Source organism: Pogoniulus pusillus, chromosome Z (assembly GCF_015220805.1).
Source record: "Pogoniulus pusillus isolate bPogPus1 chromosome Z, bPogPus1.pri, whole genome shotgun sequence".
In the NCBI taxonomy this organism is placed as follows: Eukaryota; Metazoa; Chordata; class Aves; order Piciformes; family Lybiidae; genus Pogoniulus; species Pogoniulus pusillus.
The window spans coordinates 51,341,717-51,368,848 of NC_087309.1; the positions used below are offsets into that span (position 1 = coordinate 51,341,717).

General features: G+C 40.2%; 2 protein-coding genes across 3 annotated transcripts in view; one reads left to right on the forward strand and one right to left on the reverse strand.

The window, feature by feature from the left end:
* Positions 1-275: 275 nt before the first annotated feature.
* HMGCR (3-hydroxy-3-methylglutaryl-CoA reductase) lies at positions 276-20,277 on the reverse strand. Of its 2 annotated transcripts, none has more exons than XM_064176857.1 (20): positions 20,150-20,277; positions 16,191-16,384; positions 15,718-15,829; positions 14,828-14,915; positions 14,630-14,714; positions 13,192-13,297; positions 11,781-11,887; positions 11,225-11,341; positions 10,595-10,746; positions 9,515-9,759; positions 9,209-9,378; positions 8,554-8,748; positions 7,903-8,061; positions 7,582-7,739; positions 6,441-6,546; positions 5,428-5,598; positions 3,096-3,236; positions 2,838-2,996; positions 2,373-2,527; positions 276-2,221 (listed from the first exon to the last, which is right to left on the reverse strand). In XM_064176857.1, the coding sequence occupies exons 2-20, from the start codon at positions 16,353-16,355 to the stop codon at positions 2,167-2,169; spliced, it is 2,646 nt and encodes an 881-aa protein (XP_064032927.1). In that variant the 5' UTR covers positions 16,356-16,384; positions 20,150-20,277; the 3' UTR covers positions 276-2,166. The 2 variants fall into 2 exon arrangements, with proteins under 2 accessions (XP_064032927.1, XP_064032926.1); XM_064176856.1 differs by having other exon boundaries at positions 9,209-9,381.
* Positions 20,278-23,047: 2,770 nt separating this feature from the next.
* Positions 23,048-27,132, forward strand: part of ANKRD31 (ankyrin repeat domain 31) — an 81,427-nt gene continuing 77,342 nt past the window's right edge. The window contains 2 exon segments of the mRNA XM_064176330.1: positions 23,048-23,154; positions 24,672-24,730. Of these exon segments, the coding sequence (XP_064032400.1) occupies positions 23,048-23,154; positions 24,672-24,730 (166 nt within the window).

Below are 27,132 nucleotides of genomic sequence, written 5' to 3' on the forward strand. Positions count from 1 at the left end.
CTGCCACAAGTATAATTTAGTAGTTTTCTGGAAGACAGGAGAAATGCCCAAGCAGGCCTCAGAATCTTGAGAAGTGAATTTGCCCTCCAGTCTGGCCAAACTGCATAATTCAGCTTTGAGGAAACTGAGTGAGTACAAGCTTCTGCAAACAAGGTGAGAAGTTCTGGTGTCATATCCCTACTGTTTAGCCAGTCACATTTTCCTTAACCCTCTTATTTTACATTGTCTAATCAAGTGTGTCATAAAGTAAGCTTAAAATACCACAACGAAGCCCATACATTTGTCATTGTTTTACTGAAACTGAAAAAGTAGTTCTGTACCAAAATGTACACAATTTAGTAATAATACAAAATGTTAATTCTGCAAGACAGAATGTCAGTTAAACCCACCAAAACGAACACTGAACCACAGTTTATTGCTAGAACAGTGTTACTTTAAATAAGATCACTGAATGAACATAAAGTAGTTCCAAATTTGCTTAAATAAAATAGTAGCTATTAGCAACAATACTGCAGAAAGATAAACATCCATGGTATTTACATGCTATCGTAACATAATCTGTCATGTAGTATGTCTTCATGCTTGTACCTTAGCTTTATAAACTCATTACAGCGGTAGTAATGCATTGACGTACTACAAACAACCCATCATGATTTAGATCAAGTTTGCCCATGAGAAGAGCACCTCTGCAAGTCACCCCTTTAGGAGTGCCACTGCATTCCTGCAAGAAACCCAATCCAATCAGTCATATCCCCCCCCAAAAATCCCAAACAAATCAACCTAAACAAAAGAAAATACATCCCCATTATCGAGCACACTAACATTTTCCTCCTGTAATTACCTAGGCAGGGTGATGTGTTTAGCAATATTTCTAGAGGCAAATCAAATCAGAATACATCTGAGATTTCTGTATTACATTAAAACACCTGAGACTGACTCACTGGTCCAAGTACAGAATTTTAATACAAAACTCCTTGTTGCAGTAACATGTCATTTCACAATAAAGTACTTTTCATTGAAAAAAGAATTAACATTTCTTTTTCCAATAAATAATCCCCCTTCAAAAAGTTTGAAAGAAATAATAATTAAAAAAAAAAGTTAAAAGAACAGTGTGATTTTCTGGCTTTGCTTTTTCTCAGCTTAAGCAGCGGATGTAGGCCTACTCCTGGGGAGTAAGTGTCCAACACTTAAAAAAATAGAATAGTTAGGACTAAACAAACACACTGTACCTTAAGAAACATCTTTTAAAAGAAGTGTAAACATCTGTTCTTGACTCCTGTTGTTTGAATGCACTCCTATCAAAAAGAAAAGATTTGGGAACCTGCATTTGTTAAGTTACTAACCTCTCTGACACATGACCGTTTTTAGAGTTACTTGTTTCAAAATCTACTTTTTCTACTGGAACAAAATAATGAAACACCTAAAGACACTGTTTTTCCCTACTTCAGTACAGATTACATTTAGCATTCGGAACTTTATAGGTAGTAAGTTTTCCATATAGGAATAACCTAAACTGTGATGTTAAAACATTGAGTGTTGCTTAGCTGGAAGAGCAGCAAATTAAGTACTATATAGAGATTTCTCTAAGATTAATGATTCAATACAATTTTCTTGTAACTCAGAACCTAAATTTTACATGAGAACAAAATTAATCTGGGAGATGAAGGAAAGTGATTAAGCTTGCCATCACTTTAAAACACATGCCTAACTAGAAAATAAAAGATGGCAAAGACCAGTGCATTCAATCCAAGTTTAGACCAATTTTTTGTTGTTGTATTGACTTCCTTTTTTTTTTTCCAGATATACAAAGTGTGTGACATCACTTTTCAGCTTGTTAGTAACCAGGAGCTGTGTTATCAAAATAGTATCAACTTGTGAAGAACAGAAGACTGACCCTTTAGAAAATGCTGTGTAAGAGTATGAATTCCAAAGCCATGCTCAAGACATCTGACAAGACTCTTTTCATGTAGCCATCTCCAACCACTGAGGAAGGTTGGAGGTCTAATTAGGATCACAGAAGTCTGTGGAACTCTGTTTATCTTACACAGACATCATTTTGTTGAAGGTAATTTTCATTCTAAACTTCACAGATTTTGGTTTATTCTCCTGTGCACGCAGTGAGCTGCTACAACAATTCTTCATTTCAAAGCCGATTTAGCATTCAATTCAAGCCACTTTCTTAGTGCAGGTTCCTTGAAGGTCTTGTAGATTTATTTTTGACCTAATAAAAACAGTACAGTAACTACATTACACAGTGAAAATGTTACACTGCTCTTCTATATTGCAATTATTCCTGCAATCACTACACAATCTCACGTACTTGGAAGAAAGGCAAAAGAGCAGAGACAGACAAGAATTTATCAGTTTCTTACCTGTTGTGGATCATGTGGCTCTTGACTAGATGTCCAGCTGCAAGAGCTGCCATTAATGACAATTCCCCTGCCATCACTGTAGCACAAACAATCTTAGCAAGCTGACGGGCATTTTCACCAGGGTTATCTTGGCTGGCACCTTGCACCCCTAACATCTGGAGGGAAAGGCAGGCAATATTATGCTATCAAATCCAAGTAAACTTATGCTAAATTTACTGATAAAGTAATCTTTTCAAATTATATCCAAGTGAATAGCTTCAAGACTAATATTAAACATCTTAAGCTTTAGAAACTAGATACATGAACACAATTATTAAACAATTATTAGATAATTCTAAAAATTTCATGTCAAACCCACCAGACTGCTAGAGGGCCCGTTCCTACATCACTTGGACACAATACATACAACATGAAAGTGAGCTTTGTTTTAAGAAGCTAATTTGTTTTAAACTTGCTGATTTATACCTGCAAACAGGCCTGCTGTGGAAGCAAGTTAGTGCCTCCACCAACAGTTCCTACTTCTATAGAAGGCATCGTGCAGCTGATGTAGAGGTCTTCGTTGGTGGTACCAGTTCGCTCCATCAAAGTGATGCAATTAGAGCTGCCCACGTTCTGTGCAGCGTCCTTCAGATCAAGGAGAAAGCAAACAAAATCAAGACACTCAACTAAGTATTTAGTCAAGAATCACTGATGGAAAGCTACATTAGAGTAAAACAAACCTACCTGACCACAGGCAATGTAGATAGCTGTCACAATGTTGGCCGCATGTGCATTGTAGCCACCTATGCTACCAGCCATTGCAGAACCCACCAGGTTTTTGTTTATGTTGACTTCAACTATGTCTTCTGTAGTTGTCTTCAATACCTAGACAAATCATAGAATCAACCAGGTTGGAAGAGATCTCCAAGATCATCCAATCCAACTTAGCACCCAGCCCTATCCAGTCAACTAGAAAATGGCACTAAGTGCCTCATCCAGTCTTTTCTTGAACACCTTCAGGGATGGTGCCTCCACCACCTCCCTGGGCAGCCCATTCCAATGGCAAATCACTCTCTCTGGGAAGAACTTCCTCCTAACATACAGCCTATATCTCCCCCAGCACAACTTAAAAGACTGTGTCCTCTTGTTCTATTGCTGGTTGTCTGGGAGAAGAGACCAACCCCTACCTGGCTACAACCTCCCTTCAGGTAGCAATGAGGTCACCCCTGAGCCTCCTCTTCTCCAGGCTAAACAACCCCAGCTCCCTCAGCCTCTCCTCATAGGGTTTGTGTTCCAGGCCTTTCACCAGCTTCATCACTCTTCTCTGGACACCTTCCAGCACCTCAGCATCTCTCTTGAATTGAAGGGCCCAGAACTGGACACAGGACCCAAGGTGTGGCCTGACCAGTGCTGAGTACATGGACAGAATAACCTCCCTGGTCCTACTGGCCACACTGTTCCTGATGCAGGCCAGGATGCCACTGGCTCTCTTGGCCACATGGGCACACTGCTGGCTCATCTTCAGCCTACTATCTACCAGTATCCTCAGGTCCCTTTCTTCCTTGCTGCTCTGCAGCCACTCTGTCCCCAGCCTGTAGCACTGCTTGGGGTTGTTGTGGCCCAAGTGCAGAACTCTGCACTTGGCCTTGTTAAATCTCATCCCATTGGCCTCAGCCCACCCATCCAGCCTGTCAAGGTCCCTCTGCAAAGAAGTGACATGCTTTTGCTATATCATTCCTTGTTAGGAGCAGAAATGCTGAATTTATGGTTAGTAAGCCCACACCCCTCAGCTGGAATGCAACACACTCGTTGTCCTAAGTACTTCTATTTTGTTCAAAAGGAGACCTTTCAAATGCAGGCTGCATTGTCCAAGTAACAACAGAAATGTCAGCATGAAGGGTTTGGACTTGCACAGTGCTTGAAGAAAAGTTCACCATCTACATTCTCCAAATCCTCATTTCTCTTCAGAATGAAAGAAAATCATATCGGCAAAAATACCTCCTTAATTCACCTTGACATGATAGCAGCATTCCTCTCAAGTTGTTCCAGACACTAAACCCTCTCCAGTTTTGCTCTGCATAATACTCTGGAGCAAAACTGAAGTGTTCAAACACAAACCACTGCACTACATTGGCAAATTAACAGTGTACAGTGGTATAACGTTAAGTGGCACATTCATACTATACTGGCTGTATTTTGGAACATTCAGGCAAGAGATTTTCACTGAATTAAGTATAAAAGTGATCAAAGAACAAGAAAAGGTAGTGCTGTGAGCAAAATTAAGATATTCCAGTGCTGCAGGAGTAGCAACCGATGACAGAGACTGTGCAAAGTCTACAACACTGACTGGAATACAAAGCTTACAAAGTTCAGTGTAAGTAAATGTAGTAACATACATGGCTGGAGGTTGGAGAAGTATACCCAAAACTTACACATGCCCATTACCAGAGGAATAGTAAATTGCTACACAGGAATGAAGTCTTGGAGTTATAAAAGGCATTCTCACTGAGTAGCTGTAAAAATACTAACAATATGAGATTTAGGAAACTACTTGTAAGCCCCTGGCAAACTTGTTCTACATTTTAAGAGATCTCCTAGTCTCTTCAACCTGAGTTCAGATGGCAGGCTGTGTTAGACCAAATCCATTACCTGTCATTCAGTTCCCAGCATTGGCCATGAGAGATAATACCTATGTTTACAAAGACTACCTTTCACCATACAGGACACTAAGGCAGCTTTGGAATCAAATGAAGCACCTGACAATGTTTTCATTGTAGTAGCACGTATCAACTTTGAACAGAGTGCCAGTTTTGAGCAAGTGACAACAAATTAAGTGAAATAGTTCTGTGCAATGACAGCCAAACCCCTATATATTGAAAAGATAAAGGCAGAAATTCTAATGCCTTCAATAATAAAGTATCTACATCTCAGGGAAACAGGCTTATCCTACAGCAGTATCTGAGAACACATGTAGGAATTACCTATATCTGGAGCCTTATCTGTAAAAAAAAACCCAGGTACTTTTAATGATGTAAGTTATATGCGTTTTCACAAACATATAAAAGAAAGCACTTACTTCTCTAACAACTTTGGCTGGTATGACTGCTTCACAGACAACAGACTTTCCTCTGCCTTCTATCCAATTTATAGCAGCAGGCTTTTTGTCTGTACAATAGTTACCACTAATAGCTATAACCTGAAGATCAGGAAACTCTTCACTTAACCTTGCCAGTGCTTTTTCAGTACCCTGTTAGAAGAGAAACAGGTAAAAAGTCAGCACATTATTATGGTTGCAAAACAAGATAACTAAAGGAGAGTAGTATCAAGTCTAATCAGATCAGCAGTTTCAACTGAAGAAACATGAAATATGCTAAAAAAACCCTACCAAAAATCCAATTACCACTATCTTTTATACAGTTACCATGCAGAAAACATTAACTCAAGGCAAACACTACAAGCACGAAATGAGTGCACTGGATGGGGTGAAAAGGTCTTCTCTACACTAGGATATCAGACACAAAGTCTGCTTTACATAGTACCCATCTAAGATCAGAACCATTTATGTTGCGGTTCTTGGACTTAAATTTTACCTGGACTAGGCAATAAGCATTAACCTCAAACAGCTCAAGGCATCCTAACAATCTATGTGTCATGTCTCAGGATCTTCCATGTGTTTGTGTAAATCCAAAACCAAACAAACTAGAGAACATCCCTTTGCTGCCTTTTAACAGATCCCTAATTCTTTATTTTCGAGGAAGTGGTAAGCACAGTAATAACGTTTATTACTGATGGATAAAACGTTTGGCCCAAAGTAACAACAGACCAACAAGTTTAATTTCCATATTATCAAGAATAGTTCCTTTAAATAACTTAAAAAATAAAATATAAAATGAAACCAGTTACTTTTTTTCTTTGATAATTTTCATCCCATTTGTGTTTACACTTGACATCAAACACTTTATTATTTTATAGGACTGCAAACTGCACTATGCCTTACATTCCTGACTTCACAGTTAGATTGGTAGGCTATAATTTATTAGTTTTAGAAAATACACGTTATTAAAGAGCCTTAAGGAGGCTGGTCCTTACTTTTGAAATCATATTCATTCCCATTGCATCCCCTGTTCCAGACTGGAAACGTATATAAAGGTTACGACCAGCCAAACTGATGAGAAGTTTTTGTAAGCGGGCAAACCTGCAAGAAAATTTAACTATCACTTACAATTCTCAAGGGAAAACATTAGATTAAGTGACAGAACAACAGTATATCATTGCAAATTGTGCTGTTTGCTACAGTGTTCTTCCTTTCTCAGTGCAGGAAAAAACCTTCAGCCTCCATGACACAGTTCTTCTTGAGTGAGTACTTTTAAAATGTTTGCTGCAGTAGGGTTCGAGTTCACTGCCTTTTTATGTTTTATATCACTCAACCTCTTAAAAGATCCTAAAATTCGAATGTGAATTTAATTTGCAATACTTAAAGCATCTGACTACCAGGTACAATAAAATATCAGATGAAATAAAAATGAGGCCTTTTGAAATCCTTACGTCAATTTTACAGCCAGGCAAAACCCATGCTCTCAGCAGTGGAAGCTCCATAGGTCAAACAGAAACCAGGAAATAATGCTCTTGAACAGCAGCAAGAGTTGATTCTGTCCAAAGTACAAGCATGACCTTGGCTGACACTTGCAAGATTGGCAAGAAGCAGGTAATCATAAATCTTAGGAAAAAAAAAATCTAGGGCTTGAAATAGACTTATTCTTAAAACTATTCTGCACTCCTTAGCATTTCAGTTCTAGAATTAGTTTATTCTGTAGTCTCTGGAACATCACAAATTAATTATTAACACTGGTAATACTACCTGAAAGGCTAGGTGCCAAACTTACAATTACTTCTGGCATAGCAACTGACAAAAGTCTGAAGAAGCTTGTATACTTATTTTTTAAATGCTTGGGCAAAATGAACCATGTATTAAGTATTACAGAATGTGAATGTATTTATTGCTAAGATAGAGTTGCTCACAACTTATCACTGAAAAATGTTTATTACTACCCTTTGTACACAGATAGAGTGACTCCTATTCTCTTACCATTCACACTACTTGGGAGACCCAAAATAAGTAACTTTCTGTATGCAGTAACGAAAAAAAGAAACAAACAAACAAAATACAATTAGGAGCCTTCTACCATCCACAGAAGTCAGGAAATAAAGCTGGAATAGCTATTATGTTAACCTGCTTGTGCTGTCAAAAGCTTCCTTCATTGTTTTAAAGCCTTCAGGGCTTTCAAGCCAGACTTTCACTTCTGCAGCCTGGCAAGCAGTGGGCATCCTTACAACAGGTCCTCGAGTCATTCCATCTGCGAGAATACAGCTACTTGCTCCTCCACCAAGCTAAAAAACAAAACAAACAAAGCAGAAGGGAAATGAAAAATTACTGAAAAGTGATTTCAGCTTTAAAGAAGCAAAAAACATGACTTCTATCAGAGATTCATGGAATAGTAGGGGTTGGTTTTATAATATCAGAAGCTTTTCAGGGTAGACAAACAATACTTACACATATTGCTCTGCATCCTCTGTTTGTGCTTGCTACCAGACATCCTTCTGTTGTTGCCATTGGCACCTGAAACTCTTTGTTATCCAAAAATAGTGGTCCTGCTATGCCTACAGGAATAGGCATATATCCAATCACGTTTTCACAGCAAGCTCCCATAACCTTACAAAAATAATGCAGTCTCATTAAGATCACAGTTGGTACAGCATGTTAAATATTAAAACACCTGTGACTACAGCAAAAAACCCACAAGCTTACCCATGAAGCAACCAGTTTCCACCACAAGAATTTAAACTGCTACAGCTATCAGAAGCTAGCACTGTTCAAGTCAAGTTTATGCCAGATGAATCTTTAGAAGTCTTCAATACTACTGTAAAAACTGTTAAATGAGTTTACTTAAAATTTCAATTTTAACCTGAGCTCAAAGCAGTATTATTGTTCAGCTGCTCATGCTCAGTATTAGTAGCGTTCTGCGTTTCGACTATAGAGCAGCCACATGCTTTGGTAGGAAATATTTTTTGACTGTTACAAGTCTCTTGAGGTGGGTAAGTTTTATGTTTGCCTTTTTCCTTCTACATCAATTTTGACCAAGCTCACTTTAAGCATGTGCATCATGCATTTGGAACAAGTTTTGCTTGTCTGCATTTTACTTACCAAGGAATAATTATAATTCCTGTAAGGAAGATACTGCAAAGATGAAGGATTAGGGAGTTTCGTAGATAACATCTGCCGGCGAATGGACACACCTCGCTCCTGAGTTTCCATCAGGGTTTCCAATTTGTATGAAGGAATGTGCTTAGCATTAACTAAGCTTATAACCTCAGCATCAGTAAGAAATTTGGCTCCTTTCTGGAAAGGCAGAGAGTGGGGAGAGAAAGTACAGATTCTATTGGTGAAAGTACACATTTCCAAATGAAAAAGGGCAGCAAACTTTACTTGATATCATCAGAGTTCATCTGAAAGGAACCAACTGCCAAAGTCAGGCTTTACAATAGAACAGATCATTAACAAACTTTTTACTTAGACATCCACCTATGTGCATGCATGAAGAAGTTTCAGTGCCTTAGTATGTCATGAATGATGAAGCTGCATCCCCCACCCCCTCACTCTGACTGGAAGACAAGTGACTTACAAAAGGCTTTTGTTTCATTGTGACCCTCCACCTAACTTATTAAAGCCATACAATTTTCTGAAGAATTACATTACAGTCATTGGGCTCATTTAAAAGCTATAAAATGAACTCTAGGAATTCTTAAACCAGATGTTCCAGTGGAGATTTAAAACAGCCACACAAGTTATTTTTCCATACCTCTGCATTTTGAAGTATACAAACACATTCCTCAATAGAACGTGGCTCAGCAGGCAACTCCATTTCTTCCTGTTTTCCATTAGGAAATGAAGGTGTTTCAACAGGGCTGCAATTGCCAACTACAAATGTAGCTTTTGTGGATGACTCTGTTAATACAGGTTTTATGACTTCTGCTGCATAAAGACAATTAAAATGAACATTGATTTACAAAATTCCTAAGTTTTGATTCCAAATGCTAAGAGATTTCATTGTTTGCTACAAATATTAAGGTATACATTCAGAGTTTAAAAAAAACCTAAAAATTACCATTTCCATCCTTGGGAACTAAAACTTCTTCTACTGCATTAGATTTATGGTTGTTTCTCGTAAGTACTGATTCCTTCCTGCAGCAATTGTCAGTGACTTTTTTCTGGACCATCACCGGAGACGTTATAGGGTTCTTCAGTGAGAGTGTGGACTCAGTTTCTGCTTGCTCAAAGAAAATATATTTGACAGCAAGAAGAAGGGCTAATCCAAGAGTGATTACTTGTTCAATATCCATACTGGCCATTCTAAAACATAAAAATCAAAATGTTAGTACAAAATACAGGTTGTTTTTGATAACAGCATTCTGACATCCCTTTGCTTTAGAAAGGGTAACTGTTTCATCCTAATTTATAGTTACAGAAACTCCAGTGAAAAGGCATTTTTCTATCATGATATTCAAGCAGGCTATATCAGGATAGAAAAATCATTCTTGGTATTAACACAAGAATTTTCAGATGTCCTTAAGTAGTTACTAAATCTTAGCCAAAATGCAGTCCCAGGAAGACACATGACTGTAAAATATTCACTAACAGCTACATTGAATTGATTTAACACCTACCTCCCAATGATAAATTGGAAAGCTTCAGTTACCACCCTTTACCAATAATGACTTAGGATGCAAACTGAGGGGCTGGGGGGGGAACCGTCCTAAGGACTTCTCAGAAGTAACATGGAAACACAGATGTCATTGACTTCAGCTGAGCTGAAGGGAAAGCAATAGTGAAATGACTTCTGCACTTCTTACACTTGTGTGCGAACGGCCAAAAGCTCTGTGCAAATAATTGCTCTAGTGCAGTCAAAATAATTATTCACCAGTGTGCTCTGAAAGGTGTCAATACTAGTGGGAAAAGGCAGTGTTTTGATACAGAGAAGACAGCAGGCTCCTGATCTTGATCATTTCAAGAAGACTGGATAAACAACATAATACTGACATTTCCTATGAAATGCCATCTTTGTTTCCAAGAAATCCTACAGTGGTCAGATCTGCAAGTTTACAAATGCTGTACTCTAGGACTATCGCTTAGTAGCATTGGAGGATACACCCTAACCAAGGAACCACTCTCCTGTGAAATCACCTACCGAGAAAGGTAGAACTGCCATAATGAAACATTAGGTTCAATTCTCTTTGGTGCATTCTCATCCAATCCCACTGAATTTTCTACAGTGCTGTTCTGAGCAGTTGGTTCTGCTATCCAACGACTGTGGGCGTGAACAAGAACCAAACCCAGAGACTGTATTAAAAACACAAAACAACAAAACAGGTATTAACTTTTTGACTGTTTCTATGTATCTAACCTACTGAGATTAAATATCATCATCTTTGATTTGGTTTAGTTTAGATTTTTTTTGTTGTTGTTGCTTTTGTTTCTCAGACCACAGAAGTCTAAAGCTAAAGGCTGGTGTTCCACACCTCTCATCAATATCCTTTCTGGCCTATAGCTTTGAGTCTGTCCCACCACATCCTTCCTGCTCAAACAATAAGCAAATGAAGCTAAGGGTACCTTAAGTTTATGAGGGAGGGAACTGGTACACATTAGCTCCAAGTGTTTGGCATAGGAATGACATAACAAGGAAGGCTTTAGGTGCAGATATAGATGTCATTAAAAATTACCACAGTAAACCAGACTAACAAGATGCAGAATACAAGTCTATAGAAAACAAAACCTAGATTCATTGCTTCATAAACATAGGTGAAAAAGAGCCACGAACCATAATCATTTTGACCCTCTGTGTTACAGGATTTGGTTTGTTTTCTTCTTCTTCCAGGACACGAGCAAAATGGCTAAGCTGCCATATAGGGCGTCCCTCGCGACTCTCTCTCGAAAGCTGCAAAAAAGTCAGGATTTAAAAACAAGTCCTATTTAGTATGTATTAAAAAAAGCAACAAGTGATCTTCAACATTACGCTTTTGTTGATATTTCCATAATGAATAAATTAAACAGCCAGTCAAAATACTGTTTAACCTGCATTAATACTTCAGTGGAAAACCCTGCACAGACGATAATTTACAGTATTTACAAGTATTTGCTCAGCTTTAGACCAGCCACACCCATCTCTCACACCCTCACACTGTTGACTGTGACTCCTTGATCGCACCTTGTTAATGCCATTCTATCAGCTGAGCCATCCTTTTTGCATAGTCCCTTTGTCCACTCTGAAAGGATGACAGGCATGCTGCTGCATAACTCCATGAAGAAATGTGTAGCCTATAGGAAGCCCTAGTTATGAACATTAAGCTTGATGCCGTCTTGAAAAATGGCCTTACCTCCAATACCAAGGACACACAAGCTGGAAAGAAGGTCATGAAGACAAAGTAGTTGGCGAGCACAGACATACAGCCAAAGCAGCACATAATCTCAAGCTGTCGTACACCTACATAAAAGGAGAATATTTTTTTTACATTTGGATATGCAATGGGATTTCTGTGTAGTCAAAGAAGCACTGCAGAAGCAAGCATGCATTAAATGGACACTGCACGTTTTAGAAGCAACTGTCTTGATCAATGAAAAACAAGTATATTAAGCCCTAGTCACTTTCTATGACCTTATTCTAACCACAGTATGTATTTATGGCAAAGATATTTACAGAAAAATTCTGAAGCATAATTCTAAATAAATACCAATAATTACAATTCAACAAGATTTAAAACTTTACACTGAAAGCTTGAAACTCCTCACCTATGTATTGAAATCATTTCTGAAAGATGGCAAATTAAGTGTTCAGGCAATGAGAAAAAATTTACTCCCCACCTACTGTTTCACAAGCCCCATATCCAGAAAAAGTCAATTAGCTGTCTGAAGTCCATTACAGAATGGCCTTTAGTAAAGATCAGAGCTAACAGCATATATCGCTATTTTTTAAAAATCATCTCTATCTCAAAAGGGTTTCTTCACAGATGTAAACAGGAAAACCACTTAATAATACATAACACACTGAAAGGATCCAAAATAATCTGAAAAGTGAGTGCTTTGAAAGATGTCTTTAAGGTATGCAAGGCAGAATAAAAAAAAATCAAGACATGTAAAAAAAACAAATAAAAATAAGCATGCAAACAAAAAAACACTTCAGTCCTTAATATGGAACTTTGATTTTACAAAGTGGTTAAGTTATTTACATGTGAAAATTCATTGCTTATCCCATTTAAATGTTGTCTTTTTAAGGAGAGAGAACTGCTACTGCACACAGAACTGATGGTGATGAGAAGATGGGGTAGGGGAAAAAAAAACACAATTAAAAATTGCTGGGTTTAACTGAACTAGAGTAACTTTCCTTGCCTTGAGTAGTTTTTAGAAATAATTCATTTTGAAAGAATAATAAATAACTGTGCATGCACTGAAAGCATAACCAATTTAGCAGGTACATTAAGATGTAAACAGGAATGACTGGAATGATAGAAGGTCTTAACTTTATGAAAGCAGCTGCACACAAGTCCATTACTGTATGACGCTCAAGGAAATCTGCCATCTGTATTTCAAACTTCTCTTCAGCATGTATGTACTATTCATATCTGCAGGAAATTGGTAATACAGGCTAACTACAAAGGCAAATACATAGCTAGCTAAGTAGCTAAAGTCACTCCATTCTCAGAGGTAGCACCTATTTTACTGTTGATAATGCGATGCCTTTCAATTCTCTTTTGAGTGCAAAGATTTATATCCACAGGCTGTATTGCTTACCTGACATAGTACCAACACCAATTACAAGGCACTCCACGAGTGCATCCAGCGTAAATGTAGGGCCTAAAATTGCCATTCCACGTGAAATATTTTCTCTTACTTCATCCTAAAAATGAAAATTTCATTCAGTCAAAAATCAAATTAAGGGAGAACACATAATTTACTAATCATATATTGATCATGTTAAGTATTACTATGGTCATAAGGCATTATTATGAAATAATATATTCTTTGATTCCTTTATTTCCCATAGTTACTTAAACCTTTTTATTTACACAAAATTATGTAATTGTGATTAATGTCTCTACATTTGGATCATTATTATTGTAAGCTCCTAAAATACTGATGAGCATAGACATTGATTAACATACATTCAGAAGAACAGGATGGCTACACTTCAAGATTAAAATATGATGGCATTTCAAAAGTTCTTGCAATTGCAGATCTGTATGATTTTATTATTTTAGTATTTAACTTTCTAGCCTCAGCTGACAGAAAAGAGGACATCAGAGATACTGAAAATTTTCCCTGGGGTAAAAGGGATTTCCTCCAGAAGCCAAGCACACAGCAAGCTACATCTGGAGTCTCGTGCTCTGTGTTTGGTGCCGACGGATTTTGGGGAAGGGGGCACAGAAACGGTAGGAAAAGCCTATTTTTCTGAAATACTTTACTGAAAATTAATTTCAAATCCCGTACTCACAATTACTACAAAATAACACAGAACATGCTCTAAAAATATTGCATGCATAGAAGGTGTGCCATATACTCAAGTATATCATGTATTAAAATATAATCTACGTTTATGTGCAGTATTTTGTACGTATGAAAGTATATTTAGGGATATTAATTTATTTCAGATCTTAAGACTATTAAGGAAAAGAATAACAATGCCTGACAAGCTCTCCTGTCAGCCCTTCTGTTGTGTTGTGTAAACTGCATTAGAACACGATTATTCATTTCTGTTCACACATTTCTCCTGTGATTTTGTCCAGAAATATGCTTTTTCCAGTACCAGCACTGTAACATTAGATGTCTCTTTACATAATGTTTCTGAGCCCTAGAAATTTTTCTATCAATAACTGATCTATGCACTCTAGCCCCCTTAACAGAGCGGTAAGCATTCCTTAAAAGTTCTCAATCTACGTCAGTGCACACACTAAATTTACATTGTTATCATTCATGAATATTCATCTCAAATGAAGACAAGAAAACACAAAATCTGGCTAAAACCTGATCCTTGTTATATCATCAATATAGTACTCATTTTTGTTTCTCTCTATTTTGGATTATTCATACTATGGTTTGGACTGGAAAGAACCTTACAAGCTCAATGACCCTGCCATGGCATAATGCTCATCTTTGAACATTAATTAAAAACTCCATTGCAAGAAACTCAGACAAAACAAACAAACAAATGTGAAAACCCAAACCCTCTGACCTGTGAGTTGGAACTGAGAGCAAATTTGGCTAATGCACTTGCTCTTGAGAGATCAATCAGAAGCAGAAAGAATGGTAAAGCTTCACTGAAAGAAAAAAAAAAAAGACAACAAAATATGTATGTTAAAATCTAAGGTTTATTGCACAGGAAGAGAAAATAAAAAGGGCAACAAATCCAGAATAACAATTCATTACTTACTTTAAACCTGTCAGTTCTTTATCCAAGAAGTGAATTACCACTGTACTAAAAACAAAACTTGAAAAGATTGTAAAGAGACCAGCAATGCCTACAAAAAAAATTAAAAAAGAGAATTGCAATTTTTTTTTGTTATATATATGTTGGGTGTAAAAAAAAAAAAGTCTAGTAAATTCTGAAGAAAAAAAAATCACTATTTTAATTCCTCAGAATGCCTTAACATCAGCTGAGATACAAACTGAGGCAGATGCTATTCTTACACAGATATTTAGATCTAAAACTTGTACTGCATTTGAACTAAGGCTCTAAGAAGTAACAGCCACACATCTTCTCATTCATTACCATGAAATACAGAAACTGGCTCGAACAGTTCTGCATTTTCAAGTATTTCACACGTTACACAATTATTTCAGGAAATCGAGCTGTAAACAGCCAAGCACACCACACACAGCTGCAGTGGGCAGAGACTAGATAACCAAAGGGGCTGGAGTGGGTGGTGATGGAGGCTGACCCTCAGATTGTTATGGTATGCTGACCTATTGATGCCTTACAAGTAACTCTGGACCCTCTGACTGTAACCAATCGTGGTGGAACACGCCTATTGCTAGAAGTGTATATAAGTCACTGCATCACGGAAATAAAGTGGATTTGACCATCTAACCACATTGGTGAACAAAGAGTCATTTTCCCACAGCGCTCCACCAAACGTTTCCACAGTGTACCTCTTCTAAAAATCTGTACTGTGATCTGTGCAGTACATTTATTCTACTATCTAGCAAATAACTAAAATGACCCTCTTCTGCACATATATTCAAATTCCAATATTTATTATCAATTCACATCCAAAATACAATTAAAATGTATGTAGCAAATACAAAACTCAGGCACAGTACCTAAAATGTATTTTGATCCAAGCTGCCTTAAGTTCTGGAACTGGAAATATATATAAAGGATTGCTATACAGCGTGTGATTGTCAGGATGATGATGTCACTGCTCAGAACATCCTGTGTGAGATTCAAAGCGATCTAGTTAGCTCTGACATTAAGCAGCAACTTCTTGTTAAGTTGTGAAGCTGTAGAATAAAATAAGCACCAGTGCTAGCCTGTCTTAAAAATTAAAACATTGCAAACAATATGAGTATCAAATCTATTCACTAGATACTGTGCAACTGCAAGATAAATTTGGTGAAAGTTGCCTGCAGTGCATCACTGACTGCACACAGTTTTAATAGCCACAACAGGAAAAGAAAGCAATAAAGTTTCTGATACTTTTCTCCCAATACATCACAACCTGATCTTATTCTACAGAAAGCTCTGGACCTAGTGATTGACAGTAAGTGCTATTAACATCAATTAAAATCCTTACTTCCTCAAGTTTGGGGCACTTATAATTCCAGCCACAGATCTTGTCATTGCCAGTGAACATCTTCATGGACATCATACAGATGGTGAGAGTCACTGTTCCCACAATGACTTCCCATGGATGAGAGGCTACAAAAAGGCCATGCATTCGAAAGAGTCTGGACAACATTTTCAAGACTTTTTCTATTCTTCACCAACCTGCAACAAAAGAGTATTTCCTATAAGCAAGTATAAAATTCCAGGGAAAAAAGACAGATCTCTCCAAATTTCTGCAAGTCACTCCTCAGGAGAAAATCCTCTGAAAGAAAACCATCTAAGTAATAGGAAACTAATCAGCAGCTCGCAGTCTCCCTTCTACCTTCTCAAATATAGTATGATCTACTCTTGCCTTCTGATTTTTTTAATACACATCTCCCTTGTTTCTTCAAGGTTTTACTAATAAACCTTCAACACCCTCTCATATCTTAGTATCTTCCTATGATGCAATTCTGATACTTTGACTCCAGCATCTCTGTTTTATTACCTTATGTAACCAGCCACTAAATAATTACTCTTTTCTACTTACTCTTCCTACCAAAAATATAGATTAACTCTACTTTAACAATATAAATTCCCATTGCTGGCAATATTCAGCACAATGAACTTGCAATGCTATCTGCCTGTGATTTTTGAGGTCTTCATTTCCTGCTGACTATTCTTCAGTGGTTCAAGCTAATCACATTCAAAACAGTTTCCTCTTCATCTTAAGCACAAGTGCTTCTCACATACATTATTCTTTGACAATTCTCTTGTACCAGTAACTAGTGATGACCCACACTGCTTTCAACAAATAACAATCAGCAGAAACTTTGACACCTTTCTTTCAAGTAACTGAGAAAAATGGATGTTCTCCATGCCATCAGTTACAAAACCCACATCTCAGTCTATCTGTTCTGTGTTGTACCTTTAGAAAAGTTCATCACAGATTTTTACTTATGTTTTATAGCACAAGAACAAAACGCCGTAACATTCTCACTTAAATACATTACTACTGGGACCCTGCTTTTCTTGCTGCTCAAAATCAACAGCTTATAGAGCTCTATAATGAACGTTAACATTGTAACATTCAAAACCCGCTTAAATAGTAGCCAGGCTAACCGAGACAATCCACCATTTGGTATTTACATGTATAAACCTAGCACTGTGAACATTTCCAGAGATGATTTGGGGGCTCTACACATTGTCATTTCAAAGCAGATACAAAAAAATATCCAGGTTGCCTTTCAAGTAATAATTCATCCACCAGACTTCTCAGATGACAGACTCTCTATCCTTATTTCATAGAATCATAGGATCAGTCAGGGTTGGAAGGGACCACAAGGATCATCTAATTCCAAATCCCTGTCATGGGCAGGGACACCCGGCCCTAGATCAGGCTGGCCAGAGCCTCATCCAGCCTGGCCTTAAACACCTCCAGGGATAGGGTCTCAAGTACCTGCCTAGGCAACCCATTCCAGGTTCTCACCACTCTCATGCTGAGCAACTTCCTCCTCATGTCCAGTCTGAATCTCCCCAACTCCAGCTTTGCTCCATTCCCCCTAGTCCTGTCACTCCCTGATATCCTAAAAAGTGCCTCCCCAGCTTTTTTGTAGGCTCCCTTCAGATACTGGAAGGCTGTGCACAAGAAGGTCACCTGGAGCCTCTTCTTCTGCAGACTGAAGAGCCCCAACTCTTTCAGTCTGTCCTCATAGGAGAGGTGCTCCAGCCCTCTGTGATCATCACATAAAACTGGAACTGTCATTCAGCAGAGGAAAAACGACAGGGCGTATCTATCTGCTCAGGGCTCCTGAAGATACCAGAACCATCGCTGTTTCCTGCCAGTGCCAATCTCAATCATAAGAAGCACAAATACCTTTTTCTTCAATCCTTCTACAGCATAGGTGTGGCAGTTTTGTGTGGCTCATGGAACCAAGCAGCAAAAATTATTTAGAGGATTGCCTCCTTATGTATAAATAAATTACCCCAACAAGCAGCTTTTTTAATACAGACAACCTTCCCCTCCAAAAAAGCAAACAAAACCAAACAGAAGCAAACCAATCCACCCCAAACAAAGCTAAAAAAAGAAGAACCAAACCTAAACACAAAATCACTCTTTCTGAAGTCCAAACTGGTATTAAATTTTTTTCCTCAGCAGAACAGAAGTATTTCTTAATTAGGAAAATTAAAATAAGCCAGAAGAGTATCTTAGTGCCAAAGCTTTTGGAACAGCTGGGGAAAAAAAAAAAAAAGGCTTGACAATGTTCTATGAAAATACTTTTCAATACCACACTATTTCAGGAAAATCACAATCAGTATTTACTACATGACTACACAGGGTCCTACAGGTCCTAAAACTAGCAACAGCATTGCTAAATACAACTGTTATTATTACCTAGGCAATTGACAGACTGTTAGTAGTAGATTTCAGAATCGTTCATCAAATATAACTTTTAACATTTCTAAGCAAACTACTAAGTGTAAATAGGCTTAATATAAATCAATTAGGCAAATTTGGGACACTGACCATGAAAATATTCATTCATTATATCTATTACCCAAGTATTTCATATTTAACTGCTGCTAAGAAATCCAGGATGACTTACTGCTGATCTTGGGGTTAACCAAATGGCAGCAACTTCTCACCTACAAGGATTCTTTAAAGCCTTCATGTTTATTTACCCTGCCTGAAGTGCATGGAGTTTTTTGTTATGAAGCTGACATTTCTACAAACCACTGATGATTTCATACACTACTCTGCATTGAACTAGTCTAGTTGAGAGGTGTCCCTGTCCATGGCAGGCAGATTGAAGCAGATGATCTCGAAGGATCCCCTTACAACCTAAGATATTCTGTGATTACTGAGAACTGTCAAAATGTAATTCAAGGTGTATCCACTAGCTCACATTTCTAATTCCGTCTAAAATATTAGCATTGCTACACTGACTTATAACTTAAAATTAGCAATATAACACTAGATATAAAGCTTAATTTTATCAGCAATGTAATTTTGTTAGATTTCAAAATGGTGGTTCAAAAGGGTTGCTTTATAAATGCTACCCATTTCCTGCTTGCCTTTATTTTCAATCAAAATTTCCCAGTAGCCTATTAAGTAAAGAAGTCCATTCTTGGAATCAAAACAAAGTGTGAAGAAAACCAACTGCAACCCCTTAAAAAGCCTAACCAACATACTTAAAGCAAACTAGACAGGTTGTACGCAGTGCTATCGAGCATCTAATCTGCCACGTAACCGTGTAACTATTTGCTTGAACACCTAACTCTTGCCATGGGTCTCACTAACCTCAGAGCAGTCATCCACAGCACCATTTATCAGAACAATACAGATCTCCCATCTCTTGCTGGCTGACTCAGCAACAGCAATAGCGTTATAAAGCAACCGAGAGGCCACAAGAGCTAAGCGAGAACCTATGCAGAGCTGAAAAGCATCTGATATCCACCAGACACTGTCAAACTATCGGGTGGCATCTCGTGATTTTAAGAAGAGAAACCAGCACGACACAGGCCCACCACTGCAGCCCCTCAAACCCCGGGCTGAAGTGGGGGGCACAGCCCGGAAGCCGGCCCGGCTAGGAGCTCCGTAGGCTGCCGGCCCGGGCTGGGCAGCCCTGCGCACCGGCAGCGCGCTCTGGGATGCTGCGCCGTGCCAAGGCACAGGGGCAGCAGCTCCGACCTCCTTGGCCGCCACTCAGGGTGGCGGCTAAGGTGGGCTAGAACGCGGGGCGGCTGCCGCTCCCTAGAAGCGGCGATAGTGACGGTGTCCTACAACGCGCAGCCGTTATCCCTCCGACCTCCGCGAAACCGCTCAGGGAGCGGAGCCACGGGCCGGCACCGACCGCCGAGGACCCGTGCCGCAACGGCGGGCTGCCCCTTTGCGCCTGACAGAAAGACGGCCCTCCTGCCCTCCCCGGCCCCGCTAGGCCCTCTCACCCGGCGCTATACCGCCGCACGCAGGCAACACGCTTCTCCTTCGCACTGCTCTGGAGACTGAGGCGTCCGCTTCTTTCCGAGCAAGGACACCCTAGGCACGACACACCAGCAGCCGCCATCGCCCGATCGCGCAGCCAATAGCGAGGACCCGGCACGCCCAGCCCGCGCCGCGTCACTGACTGCGTCACTCGAGTCTCGATCAGGAGCGGGGAACACGCCATCGCGCCATGAGCTGCCCGCCAATCGGCCACCGCACTCCTCTGCCCGCGTCCCGAGATTGGGCAGCAGGCTGCGGCTCATTTACATTTGCTGATCGACTGACAGGCCTGCCGCGCCCCCGGCGCCAGGGTGGTGCCGCCTGCCACCAGCCGGGCAGCGGGCATGGGGGCCCCTCCCCCACCAGGGTCCCTCCCCCACCCCTCCCCTCATCCTTCCCATTCCCTTCCTGCTCCTTTCCCGCTACCCCACTTCCCCCGCCTACCTCCCCCGTTCCCATTCCCTCCCGGCTGGCTGCTCGCGGTAGTCCCGGCCCCGCTGTTCCCCCTCGGCCCCCAGTCGGCCGCCGGGGCATCGTGCTGCCGGGTAAGGCGGGCTCGCCGGTGGGTGAGCTGCAAGAGCCTCGGTGCCTCTACGGCTCACGCTGATGCTGACCCGCAGCCTTAGTGCGCTTTACCGCGGCGTTAAGAAATAGTGTACTAATTCACAAGCTGTCACTCTTGTGGAAAGTTGGGGTGCCGCCGACGTTCGGCAAAAATAAGGAATATATGTGTGTCTTTCGGCCGAGGAGGTTATACAGGTTTTTAGTCATGAAGCACGGGCACACCGAGTCAGGAGCAACACACTATTGCTGGTTGCAATGCATTGCTCTAATTAATGTGTTTCTTACCTCCAAGCAATCGCTGACATGCAAATACAAAGTCTGACCTGCAACGACTTTGCACTGAATGATCTGCAGCCTCATTTTTCCCAAAAATATTTCTTGCGTGTGTCATTTCATTTAGAAAAACAGTAGTCATGAAGTGTTAATTTCAAAAAATGATACATAGATTAAAAGGTTTCCTAAGAACTCCACCCAAAGTGGCTGCAGTCAATGATGAAATCATTCGTGGTATCTCAGCCTTTCTACATGTAAACATGCTTTTCATTCTCATATTCAATGTGATGCTTATAAATTGTAATAACTTCTTACTGTGCACATCCATCTTCCATGCTAGCTTCTTTCATAACACATTTTCTTGTGCATCTTCTGCATTTGGTGAAAAAAGTATTACTACTGTCCCTCAAGTGAGGTCATCTGCATGGTGCGGATAATGCCAATATATGCACACACAGATGAAGCGTTCTGATTGTATTGCACATCTGCAAATACAGGCACGCAAGGGTGATGATTCACCAAAGCCAAGTATCGAACCACACAAATCTATCATAATTTATACATTTCAGGTTAGCAAACCTTATCCATTTAACACACATTCATTAATATTCTATTGGTTAGTCCATTCCTCACTTCACTTTAAAGGTATAGCATTCAAAAACATCAAGGTGCATGATCAAGAAGATGGGGTTCTTCAAGGAGGCACATACCTTAAGAGAGGAGGTGTGTCAATAAGTTGTTGATCACATTATAACAAGCACAGTTCACACAGAGTTAATCCATACTTGCTCTATAACCGCTAAATCTGCTTATTTTGCCAAATTTATATGATTTGTTTAGAAAGAGGTTTATACCTCCAGGCTCTTGCAATGCTTTTTCCTATCTCCTAATTTTTGAAGTTTTTCGTTCATTGCTTCTTAAGACCTATCATAATGTGGCTATCATTCTTCATTCCTACCCTTGACATTACAAGTGAGGTTTCAGAAGTAATTTGATAATCTGCATGACAATTGCTATAATTGCATGCGGATGTGACTAAGGCAAAGCAAAATACCAGTCTGTACACAGTTGCAACAGTTGCATGTAATTGACACATTTTTTAATGACCTTTAGTATCTTGCACTCTTTTCCACATTTTTTCCATAGTAATGGGTGATGATTTGACAAGTACTAAAAATGATAGTTTAATCAAGTTCACTGGAAGCAGTATGATTTGGAATTTGCAGTCTGTACAAGCATATGACATCACGCTTGCTGCTATGGAGTTTTCTTATCTGTATCTCTGGCAGTGGTCTGCTTGCAGCCCAGTCACACAGTGGGTGAGCAGCATGTCGCTGCTGCTGAAGAGATGGAAGCCAAGCTGAGGTAGCATGTCTCTGAGGAAAATGTTGTTGCTATCAGTAGATCTGGTGGATCTGCTGAACAAGAACGCTAATGCAAATAAGTGTGAAAATATTGGTAACTAATGATTTTGGCCATATCAAACACTCTTACTCATGGTGCTCTGAACGGCTGATGAAGTCAGCTGCTTAGATGTGGCTGCGGACACACCTAAGTTAGTAAAAAGGTGCAACTGTAGATGACATGTAGGCCAGCATAAATACGTTAAATGCTTTTTGGCTGTGTTGATCATTGTGTACGACAGGGCCCGAACCAGGAGAGAAGGCACAGCACAACCCCTTGCTGAAAGTGCGGAGATGGCATCCCACCCCAGGCTGCTGCTGCAACGGCGTTGAGATTTATCCCAACGGCACTGAAAGGAGAGCTGCCTTTAACATCTACCACCAGACACCCCTATTTTACCTATGCTCTTTGGGCTGTGCTTACTGATGTTGGCTTCTCCTCTCCCCTAATCCCCGCCCCGGCTGCCAGGTGCTACCCGAGTCGGGCACGAAGAGCTGCTGGGCTCAGGTGTCACTTCTTCTGTTGAGGGGTGTTGCGCGGCACCGCCGGGTAGAGAGGGTCAACTGCTGACGACGGCAGGGGAAGGGGAGGGGAAGCGAGGGCAGCGTGACAGTGGCGTCATGGCGGAGCAGGGCCATGGCGGGGACACTTCTAGCCAGGAGACTATCGTGGAGGCCTCCGTGACGGATAGTGATATGAGTGAAGAGGAGTTATGTAGGAGGATGTGGTAATGCAGTTGTTGCCCTGAGCTGTACCTATGCTGTCGTGGCGGCAGCTGTCGCGCAGCGAGAGGCGAGAGGCCCGCAACGGCGGGCTGAGGGCACAGCGCCTCGGCCGCCCCGAGGCGAGGCGGGCTGCGGCTCCCCCGCCTCAGCTGTGGGCTTGATCTCAGGAAAAGGCCTGACAGGGAGTCATCTTGTTCGACGTGCGGCATACTGGGGAGCAGGACAGCTCTTCTTGATGATTTAAAACGTGTTATTTGTGTGTGCTTGTTTTGTTTATCTGGGTTTGTGTGTGTGTGTAGGAGGGTGATTTGGCTTCGCTGCTCGGACCAGGTACCTGCTTCCTTAGACTCAACAGTTCTCAGCCGTGCAAACGGCTCCCATTTATTGTACTTGTTATAAATTGAGAATGACTCAAAATCAAAGTGCCCAGATTACAAATTTATTCAATTAGGCAAGTAGAATATGAGCAAAGTTACAGCACTGGACGACAGGGGAGTCACCACTCCGCCAACTGTCGTGACAAGTCTCTTAATCAGCCCATATTTATACTATGTTGTCTGCGTTGTTCCGCCCTGCAAATTACATAAATCCATCCTTTCTGCGCATGTTCCTTCTTTTGGGTTAGGGTCTTCCTTCCCTTCTGGTGGTCGTTGAGGATGAAGTAAGCAGTCCTCCTCAGGTGTCCTCTGGTTAACCCGTCTCCAAATATGGACTTCCTTTGGCTGGTTAACGTCCTGAATCCCATATGTGGCATGTTTTCTCAAAATTAAGGATGTACCTAAAGCTTAGTCCTTGGAATATGACTGATTAATGTCCCGAGTCCCATATGTGGATCTCAAAATTAAGGATGTACCTAAAGCTTAGTCCTTGAAATTTTTAGCAATTAGCTAGCTTATTCTTTGCGCATTACCATATATAGCATGACCTCTGCAGTTAGGCATATTTCCTGATGTGCAACAGCTGTACCTACACTGCCGTTTGCAGCTAGGCATACTTAACACTCTATTAAAATGTTTCTTGATTAAACAATTACAATTACCTATTACATACTCATGCCTCGTGCTATTCCGCGTTTGTGTCTCCAGACCGTCCTGAATAAAGTCAGTGGAAGTGAAATGCACTGGAACCCAACTCAGAGAAAATACACAACACACCATTAAATACAGTTGCTGCCGAGGTTATTTCTCTGCAACTTTAACTTGGTACCATTTTCATGACATTTGTGCCTTTTGTGCCGTGACAAGGAGTAGAAACTACCAAGCAACTGCACGTCTTTATACTGGCTTTGTGACTCAGTGTTGCTTGGAAATACATAAAGCAGCAGTGTAGCTTCATACCAAAATTTGGAGGTCCTTGACTGTTAGTGTTGTGTGCTTGCCCAGTGTGCGGTTAGCAGCGTCATGGCAACAGAGAACTAAGATGCGTGCCCTCGGCTGCCCTCAACTCTGCTTTTAACCTACAGGACTGAAAAGCAGAGTATACAAATGTTTACATACTTGTTTAAAATTGTTTTGCAAAGGTTGCCTCATCGTGATCTGGATCTGGATTCAACAACTCAAATACAGAGCTCAAATGGAGGTAGGAAATACTTTCTTTTTTTTTTTTTTTTTTTTTTTTTTTGTATGATTGCTATGGATGTTGTGTGAGGTCATGTTATTTAAATACAGGTACTGCATGAAGTTCGTTCTTGTGAACTGAATGCGCTCTCTTACATCCCATAGTTTCAGCTTTTATTTTAGCAAAATGTTCCCGGTATTTTTAATATTCGAACAGCAAATTTGCTCTTAATTTCTCCGTTCTTCCTGTGCCCTATAACTGGATATACCTGGCATGGGAAGTGTTTGCATAGGAATGTCCTTTTTATTTATATATGTTATTATTTATGTTTTAATGCTCATTCATAGAATCGTAGAATCAACCAGGTTAGAAGAGACCTCCAAGATCATCCACTCCAACCTATCCCCCAGCCCTAGCCAGTCAACTAGACCATGGCACCAAGTGCCTCATCCAGTCTTTTCTTGAACACCTCCAGGGATGGTGCCTCCACCACCTCCCTGGGCAGCCCATTCCAATGGCAAATCACTCTCTCTGTGCAGAACTTCCTCCTGACATCCAGCCTATGCTTTCCTTGGCACAACTTGAGACTGTGTCATCTTGTTCTATTGCTGGTTGCCTGGGAGAAGAGGCTACCCCCCACCTGGCTACAATGTCCCTTCAGATAGTTGTAGACAGCAAGGAAGTCACCCCTGAGCCTCTTCTCCAGGCTAAACAACCTCAGCTCCCTCAGCCTTTCCTCACGGGGTTAAATATTATATATATGTGTGTGTTTGTGTGTTTGAGCAGGATAAAATAATGGGAACTAATAACAGTAATATAGATGGAATTTCTGCACACAGTTGTAATATGTAACTATAGTTGGATGTAATACTTCAAAATATAGATACACTTTGAATTCAATGTGCAAAATTTGGGTAGGGATATTTAAGTGCATTAATTTAAATGTGTTATTAGAATAGTTTAGATGTGTTATTAGAATAGTTTAGATGTTAATGCATACACACTCATTTAAAGCCTTAAAATGTTCCCTGATAACTCCCTTAGGGCGGGCTGTGTGAGCAAGCATGTAGCAATTACATAGTAGTTTTACTGGTGCCTCCTTAACATTGTTATATAATCTGTTTGACTTGCACCCTGTACATTTTATTCCAGTAGAACTTCAGGTGGCATGAGGTGTTCTAAGTGTTCTTCCAGATTATGTTTTTTGTTTGTCTTTTTGCCAGTTTGGAGACCTGGGTGTTACCATTGTTTTTTATCAGCCTACTGTGAATTAATATAAATCTTATCTACAGCCTATTGAAATCTGCAGAAACTTTTCCTTTGGCTGTGGTTTCCTGATGCTGGAACTTTTATAGTTGATCAGTAGTTTTGTCTGACTGAAAAACCACTGTGTTTTGAACCTACTTGTGATTATCCACTGTAATGAAAACCCAGCAACCTTCAACATACATAGTGTAAGCTATGTTTGAGTTTTTCAGTTTGTGGAGTGGAGACTTGCTTGAGGGCTGCATGGGTCATTTTTGTCTCTGAATAGATAATGATGATTTTTTTTTTTAGCATTCCACTTCTGGAATTTTATACTCAATAAGTTGGAATTAGTGTTTAATTATTTGTGTGTTTGTGTGTATTTGTATAGTAGCAATTCACTAATGAGACATATAACATAATGAGTATTTTATTAATGTCAATAACAACATTTTAGTTTTGAAACCTGAAGGCTCAACCTTAAGGGTTCTCTTTTTTCCTAGAGATAAATTCTTCCTTTGTATGTATGCTTTTCATCACCAAGAGAGTATTCCATGGAGGAATATAGATACTTTTAGTCTAATGGATCTGCTAATCTACCAAAATCGCAGCTGTCAGTTTAAAAAACAGGAGGAGAGAGTTATTTCCAGTATGAGCTATGAGAGGTTTCCAGAGCACTGAATAAAATAATTTCACCCCCCCAATTTGCTTTAATTATTTTCTGACCATATCTAGCTAGGTAGTAGAGTATTTGAACACTGAAGTCTATTGCATATACCTCAATTACCGAGTAACACAGAAATCTCTGGAGAATTGTATGGAATTATGGAAAGTTATACAGAAACCAAAACTCAATGAGGGCATTGAGTCAGTCATCAGCAAGTTTGCAGATGACACTAAGCTGGGGGCAGATGTGGCTGGGTTGGAGGGCAGAAGGGCTATGCAAAGGGACCTTGACTGCCTGGACAGATGGGCAGAGTCCAATGGGATGGCTTTCAGTAGCTCCAAGTGCAGGGTGCTGCACTTTGGCCACAACAACCCCATGCAGAGATACAGGCTGGGGTCGGAGTGGCTGGAGAGCAGCCAGACAGAAAGGGATCTGGGGGTGCTGATTGATACCCGCCTGAACATGAGCCAGCAGCAGTGTGCCCAGGTGGCCAAGAGAGCCAGTGGCATCC